Genomic DNA, 14,095 nt, shown 5'->3' on the forward strand with positions numbered 1-14,095 from the left:
CAGAATCCTTGCTCTTATCCATTACATTACTCACAAGGGCACTGATCCCTGTGAGAAATGGAAGGGGGGATATTGTGGGAGGAGGGGGGACCAAAAACAAAGAGACTACGGAACTAAAATCAACATGATCTACATCTTGATTTTGCTTAGAGTCAGCCCTATTTGAAGAACCTTGTTCCCATTATGTAGCAATAGATTATCTGCCATTTTGCATTGTGGAAATGTACCCTCCATTATCCAACCTAATCTAGTTGACTGTAGAATGCCGTACACAGACAGTCCAATGACAGACAACTAATTCAATCTTCTGTGTGAGGAAGATGTTACTGAACATCTCTTCAACTTTTTCTCTATAGCTTTTGACACAGGGCACCTCACATAAACCACAACTATTCCTTACTACAGCATCTAGAGAATAAAAGCAATTGAGAATATCAGGAAGGGGAGAGAGAGTAAGGAAGAAAAGGAATATTATAAAATGTGCTAGCTACACCTCACACCCGCCCCCAAAAAAATCACTACCACAAAATTAAAAAAAATAATAATAATAGCAAACCACTGCAGGGTCATTATCTGATAACTTGTGATTCAGGAAGAAATGAATGTTTGTGGTCCATCACTACACAAACAAACAAACATTTGACTGTGCAATAGAAACCATGTGTTCAAATAGCCAAAATGGGATTTTCCTACGTCACAGAGTAGAGAGATTTGAGTATTTCCTATAGAAATGAGACCTTACTGCTGTAATCTATGCTGGGTCTATAGCTGCAGCAGCATTTCACCACTAAGCAAAAATCACATTATTTTTAGATTCCATAATCTCTAATTATTCCAAAATTTTCATCTGTTCACTAAAACTTTTATATACATCAGTAGAAAATAATGCTGATCCCCACTGAAGGGTCATTAGATGTTTCCATGTGATAATCAAAGTTTCTAGTTTTTGATGAAATGGAAGCTGGCAATCAGACTATCAAGCTCATTGGGATCATTCAGAAATTAATACATAAAGGTCTAAATCCCAAAAGTACAATTTTGGGTAAAATATGGCAGAGATTCTCTCACTAAAATAATAGTTTTGTTTGTTAGGAAGTTTGGAAGTATAATCAATTGAAAACTGTTTTTATGGCCAAGTGGTATGTATAGTGCCAGGTTGTGGACTGATGGGGGGATCACTTCATAAATTATGTGGATGTCTGACCACTGTGCTATATACCTGAAATTAATATAAAATAATGTTGGATGTCAACAGTAATTGAAAAATAAATAAATAAACAAATAAATAAATGGTAAGGTCTAGGTTTGATGAAGACCTGGAAAATAGGTTCTGCGTGTGTGTGTGTGTGTGTGTGTGTGTGTGTGTAGAGAGAGAGAGTGAGAGAGATGTAAAATACAATTACTAGCATCTCTGAGATAAATTTTAAAATAAAGCCTACCTTTCAATTAAGAAAAAGAAAAAAAAACTGTTTTAAACTAAAATAGAGGGGCAGGATCTACAATACTACACAACTAGAAATATTTAAAAGTGCAAGTTCCTTAAAATATACTAAGAAAGAAGCCTAACGCCTTCATTCCAAGTCTAACCAAGTTTTCAGTCTAACCAATTTCCATTAAACAGGGAAAGGAGCAGGGAGGAGAGAAAGCATTTGAAAAACTGCCAGAGTAAAAAAAATCCCATAATGAAATTTTGCTCATTCTTGGAGAAATGAAGTAGAATTAGATGCTTCAGTGGTGGTGAATTCCAGAATCTGGGTAGCTGCCAGTAAAGGAAGCTTTTCCATAACATCAAATGCAAAAGCTATCTGATATCAACATATTGAGCTTGAGTTTTTAAATTCCTATTTCCTTACACCAAATTGTTTGAAACCTTTGAGATAAAAACTTCAATAAAGTAGTGTTCCAAGCTTTTAATATTTCAGTCCCTTGAGCTAGTATGTCAGATTAATCTTCAAATTGCAATGGGCAGAAAGAACATTCAACCAAAGTCTTAAGCCCATGCCTCTCTCAACGGATGTTAATAATGCGAGTAGTTTCATTGGCTATTAAGATGTCAAACTTTCCTAATTCTCAGCAGTATTACGGTTTAAAAGGGGGAGAGGGGAAGAATGTCGTTCTCTCCTGAAAGGAAGGGTTTTTACTTATTAAATTTTTATATTCAACTAGCATTTAGCACACTTCCAGGCACACAGTAGGCATTTAACAGATACTTGTGGAATGAGTTGATGGATTGGCGTGGGGGGTGGGGGGAGTGGAAATCTTGCTGAGAGCAGCATGTGTCAAAATCCTGGCATTGCTCAGCAACAAAAACCATCTCCAGAATTAGGGTTATCGAGGTAGAGCAGGAATTTGAACGTGTATCTTCAAAGTGCCACCAAGAGAATTGTTTCCCGAGCTGGCCAGCAGCCACTCAAGAGCCACGTATAGAGGAACTAGACTCCGGCTTCGCCATCCTGGAACACTCCTGCCCTGCCTCTCCACGCCCAGCTTCTTCTGCCTCTTACTGGGTTCGAGTTTCCACTCGCAGAATGTACGCCCAGGATCCGACCTCGCGTGTCTAACCCAGGCCTCCCCGCCCTCCCACGGTCTTCCGACTGTCGGCGCCGAGGGACGCCACACCGGGCTAGGCACAAGCCAGGGCACCCACGGCGGCTGCGGAAACCTTTGAAGGTGAAAGGGGGGTGACGGGAAGGGATGCGGGCAGGGGAGGAGCGAGCTCAAAACCAGGGCCCTCGCCAGAGGTTTCTTATGCCCCTATCGAAGCCTCTGCCCCAACTGCGGGAAGACGCTGGGGGACCAGCAAGCACGCGCGGAGCAGCCCGAGGTCGGGACTAGGGAGACAAGGGCGGGAGGTGGCCAGAAGCGCGACGGGGCAGGGGACAGTACCTGGTGTGGCTGTGGTTGCGCGGACAGTCCTTCTTCTCCATGATGGCCGGCACACAGTTGGTGAGCTCCGTCCAGTCGGCGTGCAGCCCGCAGCTCCAGCCCGTGGAGAAGCGGGAGAAGAGCCACGTCTCCTTCTTGCCCGGCCGGTGGCACGTGCACTTCTTCTGGCCCGCTTTGCAGCTGCACGGCTGCTCCAGCCGGATGTTCTTCACCAGGTGCCGGCCGAACGTGGTGCCCCCGGTCTTCTGGATGTGCAGGAACACGATCACGTCGCGCCCTTTGATGTTGAAGTCCACGAAACGAGTCAGGTCCTTCAGGGTGAAGTTGAAGCGCGGCACGAAGCGCGGCAGGGAACCGTTCTCGGGGGCCTCGGGGTCCCGCTCCTCGTCCTCCTCCCCGTCGTCGTCCTCCTCCTCCTCGGGGTCCCCCGGCTCAACGTCCTCGTCGTCGGGCGCCACGGCCCCCCGAGGCCCCTCGGGCGGCCCGCGGGGTGGCGGGGGCAGCTGGGGCCGCCGCTGCCAGTGCTCGAGCGGCACGTGCGCCCGGCGGGCGGGCTCCGGGGCAGCGGGCTGGCCGGCGTCCCTGGCGCGGGGCCGCTCCCCGAAGTTGGTGCAGGAGCTCGTGCAGGAGGGGGACACGTACTGGTACATGATGACCACGAAGAGGAGAGTGAGCACCGGCGTCAGCAGCCACTTGTTGAACCTTTCATCCATGGTCCCGCTCTCAGGCCGGCAGGCGAAGCGGCGGCGGCGGCAGCGGCGCGGACCGGCGCCGGCTCGGAAGTTTGGGCGACCCCGGGGCGCGGCTCCGAGCCCGCCGCTCCTCCATGCCCCCGCCGCCGACGCGTGCGGCTGGCTGGCGGCCCCGCGGCGCTCCGGCCCTGGCGGCTGGCGGAGCTGGGCCTGCGAACCGAGCGGGGAGGCGCGCGCGGCGGCGGCGGCGTGGGGCGCGGGGCGTGGGGCGCCCGGCACTCCCGGGGCACCGGCTCGGCCCGCTCCGGCTCCCGCCCGGGCGCCGCGGGCGCTCTCGGCAGGCGCGGGGCAGCCCTCCGCCCGCGCTCAGGCGCTCGGGCGCTCGTGAGCGCGGCTCCGACCCGGGACCTGCCCGGGGCGGCGGGGCAGCCGCGGCCGCGAGCGCGGGGGCTGCGGGAGGCTCCCCAGGGCGCCGGCCGAGGGCGAAGGCGCGGCCCGGCCCCGCCGCCCCGGCCCGCCGCGGGCCCCGAGCCCCGCACGCACGCCGGCGCCTCTGCCTTCAGGTCGCGGCGCGCAGGAGCCGCGAGGGTGGAAGGTGCCCGCCGCAAGTTTGCAGAGGAGCCCCCGCGGCGGCTGCGGGCGAGGTGCCTGTGCGGAGCTGCCTGTCCTGGCGAGTCACACTGCTGCTCCGGGTCGGTCCGCCCAGGCGCGGGCACGCAGGCACTCTCACACGCTGGCTGGCACCGCCACAACCCGCCAGCCGGTGTGACAGGAGCCCTGCTACCCGCAGCAAAAAAACCTGCCCTAGGTACGGAGCATGCGCCAAAGCTTTCCCCAGCCCCGGAGGAGTTTCCAGGGGAGGAGTCCGCCGCTCCGCGGGACTCAGGGATGCAGCTGGGGATGGGAATCCCTTCTGCCTCCAGTGTGCAGAGATTTAGGAGAAAAGCAAAGGCAGAGCAAGGAGAGGCCCCCGGAGAGCGTCGCTGGCGCGGATCTGAGACCTCTAAATCGGCAGCTTTCTCAGTCTGTAAAGGCACAGAAATCGGCAGGCCTGTGTACCGGGAGAACACCTGCACACCGCTGGGCAGACGCACCGAAACGGGGCTCCACATGAGTTAGCTGGTCCCCTGTCAGCGGGAGAAATTGGCTCCAGATTGCTTTTAATTTCTTACCAAGGCATGCTAACTGGTGTTCAAGTTTTATTCCAGTCCTTTAACTACACACTTAGTGTGTCCAGCTGTACAACTTTATTCAACCAGCATCCATTCATGATGAGACACCATCATCTATTAGGCCCCACCGTGTATTAGGTTCTGTGTTCAATGCACACTTCATTTCTTCCAGCACCATACAGCCCTGCCCACAGCCTTGCGACGGAAGAAGTTTAGGGATCACCTCCTAAAATTCACCATACTACCTAATACATACTGAGTTCCTAAGTGTGCAAGACTCGCCCCTTCCCCCCGATGTGGTTGATAAGACCTACACTTCACCTGTATTTCTTAAGCTAAATAAACTCTTATTTGTGTGCCGCTTTTTAAAAAACTTTTTCAAACATTTAAATTTTGCGTTTACCTAAGAACCAAATCTTTATGTAATAGCAATTTCTATTTTTCAGATAATGAATGGATGTACCATCTAGGGTTTCCAGGCGGGAATTCCCGCCCATTCTCAGGAATTTATTTCACTTTCCCATTCCCGAATCCCGAGAAAAGTTGATCCGGAAATCAGGAAAATCGGCTCCTTGAACCCAGTAATACCCACAATGGGCAATAGACGTACTCCTCACAACGTATCTTTTAGACATTTTTCCTATTTATCGTTAAGGTTTCCGGGCGGGAATTCCCTTTTTCTCGGGGATTTTTTTCGATTTTCCCTTCCTGAATCCTGAGAAAAGTTAATCGGGAAAATCAGCTCCTTGAACCCAGGTGGTTGGTAGTATCGGCCCTCACTTTGTGGAAACGATTCCTCGTGGAGAACAGAAAACAGTTTATATCTCGGGATTTGGGAACGGGAAAGGGGGGGAGGAATTCCTGAGAACAGGCAGGAATTCCAGCCTGGAAACCCTAGTACCATCAAAGTGGAGTAAATTCCTGGATTTTCTTGACCAGGGTAGGGAGTGGCGTGTGTTGAAGCTGGAGACAATACAGTTTGATTTCCTGGCCCAGGTCATCATGTCCCTCCTTGCTACCCTCCCGGTCGGTCGCAGTCCACCACTCCTGGCATTCCATGGCACAGCCATGCTTCCGCAGCAGACAACTTTCCCACCTGGACTCCTTATGGATCTATGAGGTACCTGTCTCCTCCTGAGACACTATGCTGATCTCTTCCATTTGTCAGACTGTCTCCTTCACGGCTGTCAATTAAGATCCAGATGTATTTCAAGGACGCTAACACTTGCCCATAGGAAGTTATTTTTATTGTTCTAGGCAGGTGAGATTCTTCACATCGAAGCTTCTTCCTCTGCTTCCTTTTCTCTTTCCAATTCTATAAACAACCACAAACGGTACCCTACCTGATACTGTAGGAGCCTATATTAGTAAGAAAGGTGTTAGGTAAGATGAATCAGCTTCTTTAAAGCTTATTTGATTCTATTTCTTTTTCTTTCACTTAAAGTTTAAAATCCTATTAATGGCATCACACTACTTTTGCAAGCAAGAAATTGAAATAGAACAAAAACCCAACAATTATTTCCTGAATGTATCTAGTTAATGGTATTACTTATTTTATACTACATACATTTGCTTTAGCAAAGTAAAAATGTATCATACTTTTATATTATTTTATTTGAGAAGTTTCTCGTTTTCCATAAAATCACTTGATATTACATGGAAAACTATAACCTTGTTAGATACCCAGATGTGTATATAACCTGAGCACTGATGGTAATTAGTCTGGTGGAAAGCACTTTCCTAGCCATTATCTCATTTGCTTCTCAGAGCAACACTCTAAGGAGAGAAGAGGAGTATGATATCCCATTTCAGAGATGAGGAAACTGAACCAAGGAAAGCTAGGGGAAAGCAGAGCCAGGATTAGAAGCCACTAACAGGCCTGAAATACATTCAAATCACTGCTGAAGAAATCCAATGAATATCAACAACAGAGCCCATAATTTCTTCTCTCCCCTCTTGAGACCTTTTGAGTCAAGAGGCAGGAAGAGACAATGGAAGTGCAATAGGACAATTAAATTATTTTCCCTCTCCCTCTGGCTTGATAGTCAAAGCTGAGCAATCTCTACTTCCTGCAGTATTTTGGTACCTACTCTGTGAGTTTCCAGATAAACAGGGGAAAGACAATAACAACTTAACATGATGATATCATTGTTAAAAGAAATTATTTAGAAGAAAACATTATAACAAACAAATAAAACAGCTATGTTGCTAACAAACTGTATGTTCCTATAAATAAGGGCCCCTTCAATCTTTTTCAAAGAACATTATCCCAGAAGATCTGTTTTTGCTTTCAGTAAAATACCTAACGAAGTGCCACAATTTCCTGGAGGTAACCACAAGGAAAGCAATGCATAGAATCAAGCAATGAAACAAATCATTCAGGCCTGGACCCAAGTATTCGTTTTTAATGACAGGTAACTCTGGTTGTGTGAACTCTATCTGTCCCAGGTGTGGTCTCCCTATCAAGTTAGGGAACTAGGTGGGAAACTAATTAAAGCTCTTAAATCATGCAATAAACAGATTTTCTTATCTACAGGGGCAGACCTCACATTCAGGTGAAAATAAATAGAAACTCTACAATTGAATGCTCTCCAGGTAAAAAGGAAAAACATGTTTGCATTCAGCCTACTATAGTTACTCCACGATGACACCAGCTGGCAATTGTTTCTAGCTAACAGATTGCGGTTACTACAATTCCTACACAAATTATTAAAATAATAAAAATAATGTTTTCAAATAGCTTTCTTCCACTTCCTTTGCCAGTCTAGCAGTGAGCTTAACACTATCTGTGAAGCAATTTGTTCACCTAATTTTATGCCTTAATGAGCTTTACTACAATTATTTTCTTGCCTGATTCTCTGCCTTAACTTCAGTACTCTTCCTCCCTTTTCTTCTCAAATATTCTCACACCCGTTAACAACACTGCACTCCCCTAGGATTCAAACTTTTGATTACAACAGTCCCCATTTAATCAAGTTCAACTGGGAGATAAAATTGCATCTCAACTTCTCCATTTTCCCTTTGGTGCCAGAAACTGTCTCCGAGAATCTTGAGGAAACCCTGGAGAGATTAACAATCCAAACAATCACAGAGAATAGTTTTGGATCCCCTGCATTTGCACACAGGAATATATAGATAGATACGAATGCCTTTCAATCCACATGAAAAACAAAATAGATTATGTAAGTGATTGAAAGTGTGAATCTCTCCTTCAAGAATACAAAGTGCGCTTCTACACAGAAGTGACATTTTTTTCATTTTTGTAAACAAACCAAAAACAAAAACAAAATAAAACAACCAAAAAAAAATGCCTCAGGGTAAGCAGTTTTACAAATAACCAGTAAAGCAGTAGCTTTCTTTTTCCTGAGGAAGTTAAGCAGACAGTTTATACGGGCAGAGCAAACTGCAGAAAGAACAGGAATATATACTGAATGTGTTCCAGTTCCCTACGTGATTGTAACTTTGGGGCAACCCTAATCCTACATACTGCTTGCTTCCCATAAAGTTCTATTTATATAAAGTTTATTCTTTGCTTTATTGTATAATACTCTTCATTCACCATAGATAGTTGCCTGTGCGTGATGAATGGAAACCATGCGTAATGTAAGTATACATTAAGTCAATATAATGTAAGCAGATGCAATAATCTTTTCATAGTAGATATTCACTTATTTCTTTAACAAGAGCTTGTCAATTACCTGCTGTGTACCAGGTCCGTTCTGAGGGCTTTGGCTACAAAATTAAACAAGACCAAAGTATCTTACATTTCAACAGTGGAAAAATAAACAATGAATCAGTAAACAAGATTCATTCATTTAATCCAAAGATATGTATTAAGCTCCTACTATGTTACCGGGTACTTTTAGGTACTTGAGATACTTTAGTGAACAATAAAGACTATATTTTTTTTTCTCTAGAGTTTAAATGGCAGCAGGGTAAAATAGTTGGGTGTCTGGGCCATTGTAAGAATTTTACTCTAAAGGAATGGGGAGCCACTAGAGGATTTTTAAAGGGTCATTGTGGGGACAAAACCCCAAAAAAACAGTTTCCAGGCTCTCGGCCTCACATAGAAAGGTGCTGGCTCGGGTAGTAAATGGCCATCAACTGTGATCAGATGGCCAGCAGCTGTGGCTAGTTGGCCGTCAGCTGTAACCCGTAGGCCATTGGCCACTAATATAATGGCTTTGGCTACACTAGCAAAAAAAGAATGTGGGCTAGCGAGAAGATGGTGGCTGGCAAGCGCGGACTGCTGTTAGGCAGATTATGTAGATCCTGCTTCCTGTGTCTCCAGCCCAGCCGCCAGCAAGAATATATTGGTTTGACTCCCCTATCTATGGCTCCGTGGGTGTTCCTTTTTGGCCTTACCGTGTCCTGCGTTCTTGGGTGGAGAGTGGGAGCTGAGACCCTGCACGACAGTCATTTTGTTGAGAACAGACGGTAAGAGGGCAAACATAGAAGCAGGAAAACCAGTTAAGTGGTTTTGTAACCCAGTGAGAGATGATAGTGGCTCACACCAAAATAGGGTGATAGCAGAGAAGGGGGTGGGAAGTGGTCAGAGTGCTCCCATTTTCAAAACAGAGCCATCAGTGTTTCCTGGTGGGATAAATGTGGGGTATAAGAGGAAGTGAGAACAAAGGTTGATGCCAAGGTTTGGGGACTCCACAACTGGAAGGATGGAGTTACCATCAAGTGGGATGTCAACAAAGACTAATACAAGTGCTATCAGGGTAAATAAGGAGGGTGGTGACAAAACATAAGTGACAGGGATGGTGAGAAGGAGGCAGTTGTTTCCATTGGGCAGTCAGAAAAGACTTATGCAGAGGCAAAAGGGCTGAACGCCAAAGGATTAGAATGAATCAGCCACATCAAATATCCTAGAGAAGAGTTTTCTAAGCAGAACAAGTGCAAAGGTCTGGAATGGGAAAGACCTTGTCGGGCTAGAGATAGAGAAAACAGTAAGAAAGGGTGTTTGGAGTCAGATCATTCGGAGCCATGATAACAGGTTCAAATGAGCCAGTGGGTAGTTTTAACCAAGGAAAAGACACGACTGATGGATATTAAAAGCTCACTCAGCTCCATGAAGAGTAGATTAGGATTAGGAGGAGAGAAAGCAGGGAAACCAGGTGGAGGCTAGTGCAGTTTTCCAGGCAAGAGATGGTGGGGGCATGGACACGGACGAGTGGAGAGAATAATGTACAGACCTCAGTCCACAAACTCAATATGGAATGATATAACTTCCTTCGTTTTCTAATAACAGAATGAAACTTTGCCTTTAAGATTCCATTTCCTGAGATAGAGGAAAATGAAAAGTATCCAACTTAAATTAACTCAGTCACTTCTCAGTTAACCCCTGTCTCTTTGGAGTAGACATTCAAATGTATGCTTCTCTCCTGCCCTTTTGCTTTGTCTTCCTCTAGCGTGATCTAAGCTAAGGGACTTTATGTAGCATCTCTGCATTGTCTGAGGGAGATGTGGTCCGTGAGGAGTTTCCTTTTCTCAGAGCGCTCCCTGCCCCACAGATAGTTAGTCTCAGCTAGAATCAGGTGTACCTCTTGATTTCTGCAGGCTCCTTTGCTGCTGTGTTATGACCTCAACCTTCATGTCCCCCTGATCTGCATCTTATTCAACTGAACTGTGCCCTTTTCGTCTGACAGCCCTTTCAGGTCTTCTCCGGCCTTTTTTTAGGGGCATATTTGCAACTGAATCAGTGGCTTTCAACCCCATCAGACCTAGCACTTGTTCTCGTTGAATAAATACATTGAAATAATCCCTTTAATAATCACAAGTTAAATGGCATAGATAATAGAACCTACCTACACACATAATTTTGCAGAAATTGACATAATGCCCTAATTGCAATGTAAAGAAGATATAAAAAGAAAATAATAATAGAATACTGTGTACGTAAATGCTCAGACATGACTACAGCAGACAACATAAAGTAGTCCAATGCTTGTCTTTTAAATAACTTGTTTGGACATAAGAGAAATAAGTTCAGAGCTATTCCTTTCAAGAAGAAAGTGAAAGAGCAGAGGTGCTAGTGGATACTAAAATTAAAAATAATGGTAGGATAAGTATAAGAATAGACCTGACATAAATATACATGTGATAAAAAAAGAGGGGAGTAACCTTAAGTGAAGCAGAGATGACAAATTACAGATTTTTGGAGGAAAGAAAACAGGGAAGTATGATTCTGATAAATGAGCTAGGTCTTCTTTTTAAATGTCAGGTCAGAATACTTCTCTATAATGCAAACTATCTCAAGAAAACTCCTTTCTATCTTGATATCCTACTACACATCAAAGTTAATGCAATTTCTTAATGTACTAGAATATTTGAAAGTCATGTGGAAAGGAAGACAATTCTATCCTTACAACCAGCAAATAAATGCCAATAGAGATTCCCCATCATGTGAGAAGCCCAAACACCCCCTTAGGCATTGGTACCACTCCCACTGAGAATCTAGTAACACCCTTTTCTTTCCCCTGTCAAGAAAAATCAGTTTAGATGAGATAAAAAGGCCAAATCAGTACACATTTTTCCCCACTCAGTCAGACTTTGGCTCTTGATAAGTAAAGCCACCTTTTAGAATGCTTTTTTAAATAATACCTGTTTTTTTTTTTTCTCTTAAAAGGTCTGGTTTTTGCATTTGAAACCAAGACTTGCAGACATTAATTACCCAAGGTCACATAGCTAGTAAATGACAGTACTTGGATTTGATCCAGGTGGTCTGATTCACAGATGGAGAAAAGAGACTAATTCAGGATAGATGTTGGAAACCAAATCAATAGGACTTGCAGAAAGATTGGATAGGGAGAATGAACAAGGGATGAATCAAAGATGTTTCTGAGGTTTATCATTTGAGCTACTGGAGAGCTGACAGTTCTATTTACTGAAAAGGGGGTCTTGAGAGAGAAACCAGTTTGGAAGCAGGGGACTCAGGAGGAATGAATTCTGAGTTCTGCTTTGGATAAAGTGTAAAATACTAATGAGACAGCTGAATGGAGATATCAAATGTATAGCTGGATATAGGATCTTGAGCTTACATATTATTAGATGGGAGATGAAATGATGGTGGTTTTAAAAAATAGGTAACACATAGCGGTGAATGCTCTATAAATATTTGTTGAAAAAAAATCTGTGAAAGACTAAGTAAGCAATTACTATGGTCCAAGAGAAAAATGAGACACAAATAAAAGGAATAGCAGTAGAACAAAACAGCAGAAATTTGAGATACATTCCAGAGGTGGAATAAATAGGATCTAGTGACTAAGTATGAAGGGATGACAGAGGAGGAAATTGAGGATGACTCAAAGTGTCCTAGCTTAGAAAACTACCTGGATGGAAATGCCATTAACATGGGAGGAGACACAGATAAAGGATTGGGAGCAAAATCAATGTAGATAATTATTAGTTCTCTCAGCAAATTGAAATGTTTGCATTTTTCAAATGGGTTTAAGCTTCAAAACATTTACATTTCATTTTAAGGAGGCAAGCTTTAAAAATATACTTTCACTTTTCTGTAGCAAGACAGATAACCTTAGTTTAATTTTAGCTTTGGAAAGAAAAGACTAGGTAAAAGTACAATTTGTAAAGACTATTTTCTCTCTTTTTAATGTTTCATATGATAAATCAGGTTGTAAGGCTAGTCTTTTCTATATTGGCAATGGATTTTATTCTCTCTCTCTCTCTCTCTCTCTCTCTCTCTCTCTCTCTCTCTCTCTCTCTCAATATCTCTCACTGCTCATGTATGTCTCCAGATGATAGATGATAGATAGATAGATAGATAGATAGATAGATAGATAGATAGATAGATACAGATAGATAATGTGTAGAAAATATTCTTGATGGAAGGTTGCCAGGGATGCAGTGTGTGTGTGTGTGTGTTGGGGAGGTATGGGTCTTTGCTATTGGTGTCTAGTAGAGAGAGAAGAGGGAGCTGATAGTAGAGTCTAGACAGATAACATAGAGATAAGTGATAGCATAGGAGCTGGTGAAACAGATCCAGGAAAGAGCAGCCATCAAAGATCTAGTGTTGGTTTAACTCCCACAAGCAAACAAACCTCCATCACCCACTCCTCTGTGTGCGGTACACTGGATTTTTGTAAGTAGCCATCATGTGAAGGACATCATTTTATCTTGCCCTGCCATCTTGGGCTTTCAACCAGTAGAACTTCTCACAAGAAAGGCCCAGAGTAACAGATATTTTGGATTCTTATTTTTTTCCTCTTCTTCAGGGGAATGAGATATTTTTGCATTAGCTACATTAGGACAGCACGTCAGCATTAAGACACTTGAATGATATATGACTGCCTTATAAAATCAAAAGAACAACATTTAACTAACAATAGTTGGGAAAAATTAGCATTAAATGCTTAAGAGCAATTGACAGGAAAGAATGATCAGTAAACAACGGCAATCCATGGAGGGAGAAAAATGAAACAGCAACTGTTTCAAAATGACTTTTTGTGCAAAAAGTGTATATTGAATTTGGATGTCTGAAGCACAATCTAAAATTAATTGGATAAAAAGCTATCTATTTCACCACATGATTTTAAAAACAAATACTTACAGTAATTAATTGAATAAAAATGGATATGTATTTCTGAGTTTGTGTGTAGGACCTTAACTTGGGTTTGGACAGGAAGGTTTGTAGGTACATTAAACTGTTGTATTTTTACTTTTAGAATGTTCCCTTGATAAAGTACAAAACTGGAACAATATAAGCAGAACTCAAAGCTTTAAGAAAATGCTCTGAGGATAATAAGTATTCATTGCCTGGTTACAAATACAATTATAAAAACTTAGAAGCTAATAAGATTCTACATAATAACCACTAGAAGGTAGTAAAAATAACTTTGCCCGATAACTAATCTGCTTCCATGGCAAAGTGACTAGTCATTTTGATAAATGAATATATTATATATACGATAGAATTTTACTTTTGTATGGTACAATTCATCAGACCTAGGAACATCAGTTGAAATGGTAGCAAAAGGTCATGCTAAAAAGACAATGATTAGTAGTAGGAGTATATTGAATGATTTGCCAAAGGAGTCACTGCCCATTTCACCTTAGATAAGACAGGAGTAAGAAGTGTTGGGGGTTTGAGGCTAGGCACCTGTTACCAAGGGCGTTTGTGGAACCCAATTTGGCAGTTTAAAAGGACAGCATAATTATTTATTAACTTACTCAAAGAACATTTATTCAGATGCCTATTAAGTGTGAAGCATTGTGCTAAGTGCTTTAAAAAGAGTCCCACTTCAAGTCTGCCCTCAGAGAGCATTCAGATGATCTGTTTTTCTGTGCTGTTGGGAGATGCTGTCCCAATGGAGGAAAGAAGAA

General features: G+C 43.6%; 1 protein-coding gene across 1 annotated transcript in view; it reads right to left on the reverse strand.

Moving 5' to 3' along the window:
* The window catches only part of HS6ST3 (heparan sulfate 6-O-sulfotransferase 3), a 626,322-nt gene extending 622,605 nt beyond the window's left edge, over nt 1-3,717 (reverse strand). Inside the window, exon 1 of the mRNA XM_081045964.1 lies at nt 2,887-3,717. Within this exon, the coding sequence (XP_080902090.1) occupies nt 2,887-3,599 (713 nt within the window). The 5' untranslated portion in view covers nt 3,600-3,717. The remainder of the gene's footprint in view (nt 1-2,886) is intronic.
* Nucleotides 3,718-14,095: the final 10,378 nt, after the last annotated feature.

Source organism: Rhinolophus hipposideros, assembly GCF_964194185.1.
Source record: "Rhinolophus hipposideros genome assembly, chromosome: 4".
NCBI classification, from domain to species: domain Eukaryota; kingdom Metazoa; phylum Chordata; class Mammalia; order Chiroptera; family Rhinolophidae; genus Rhinolophus; species Rhinolophus hipposideros.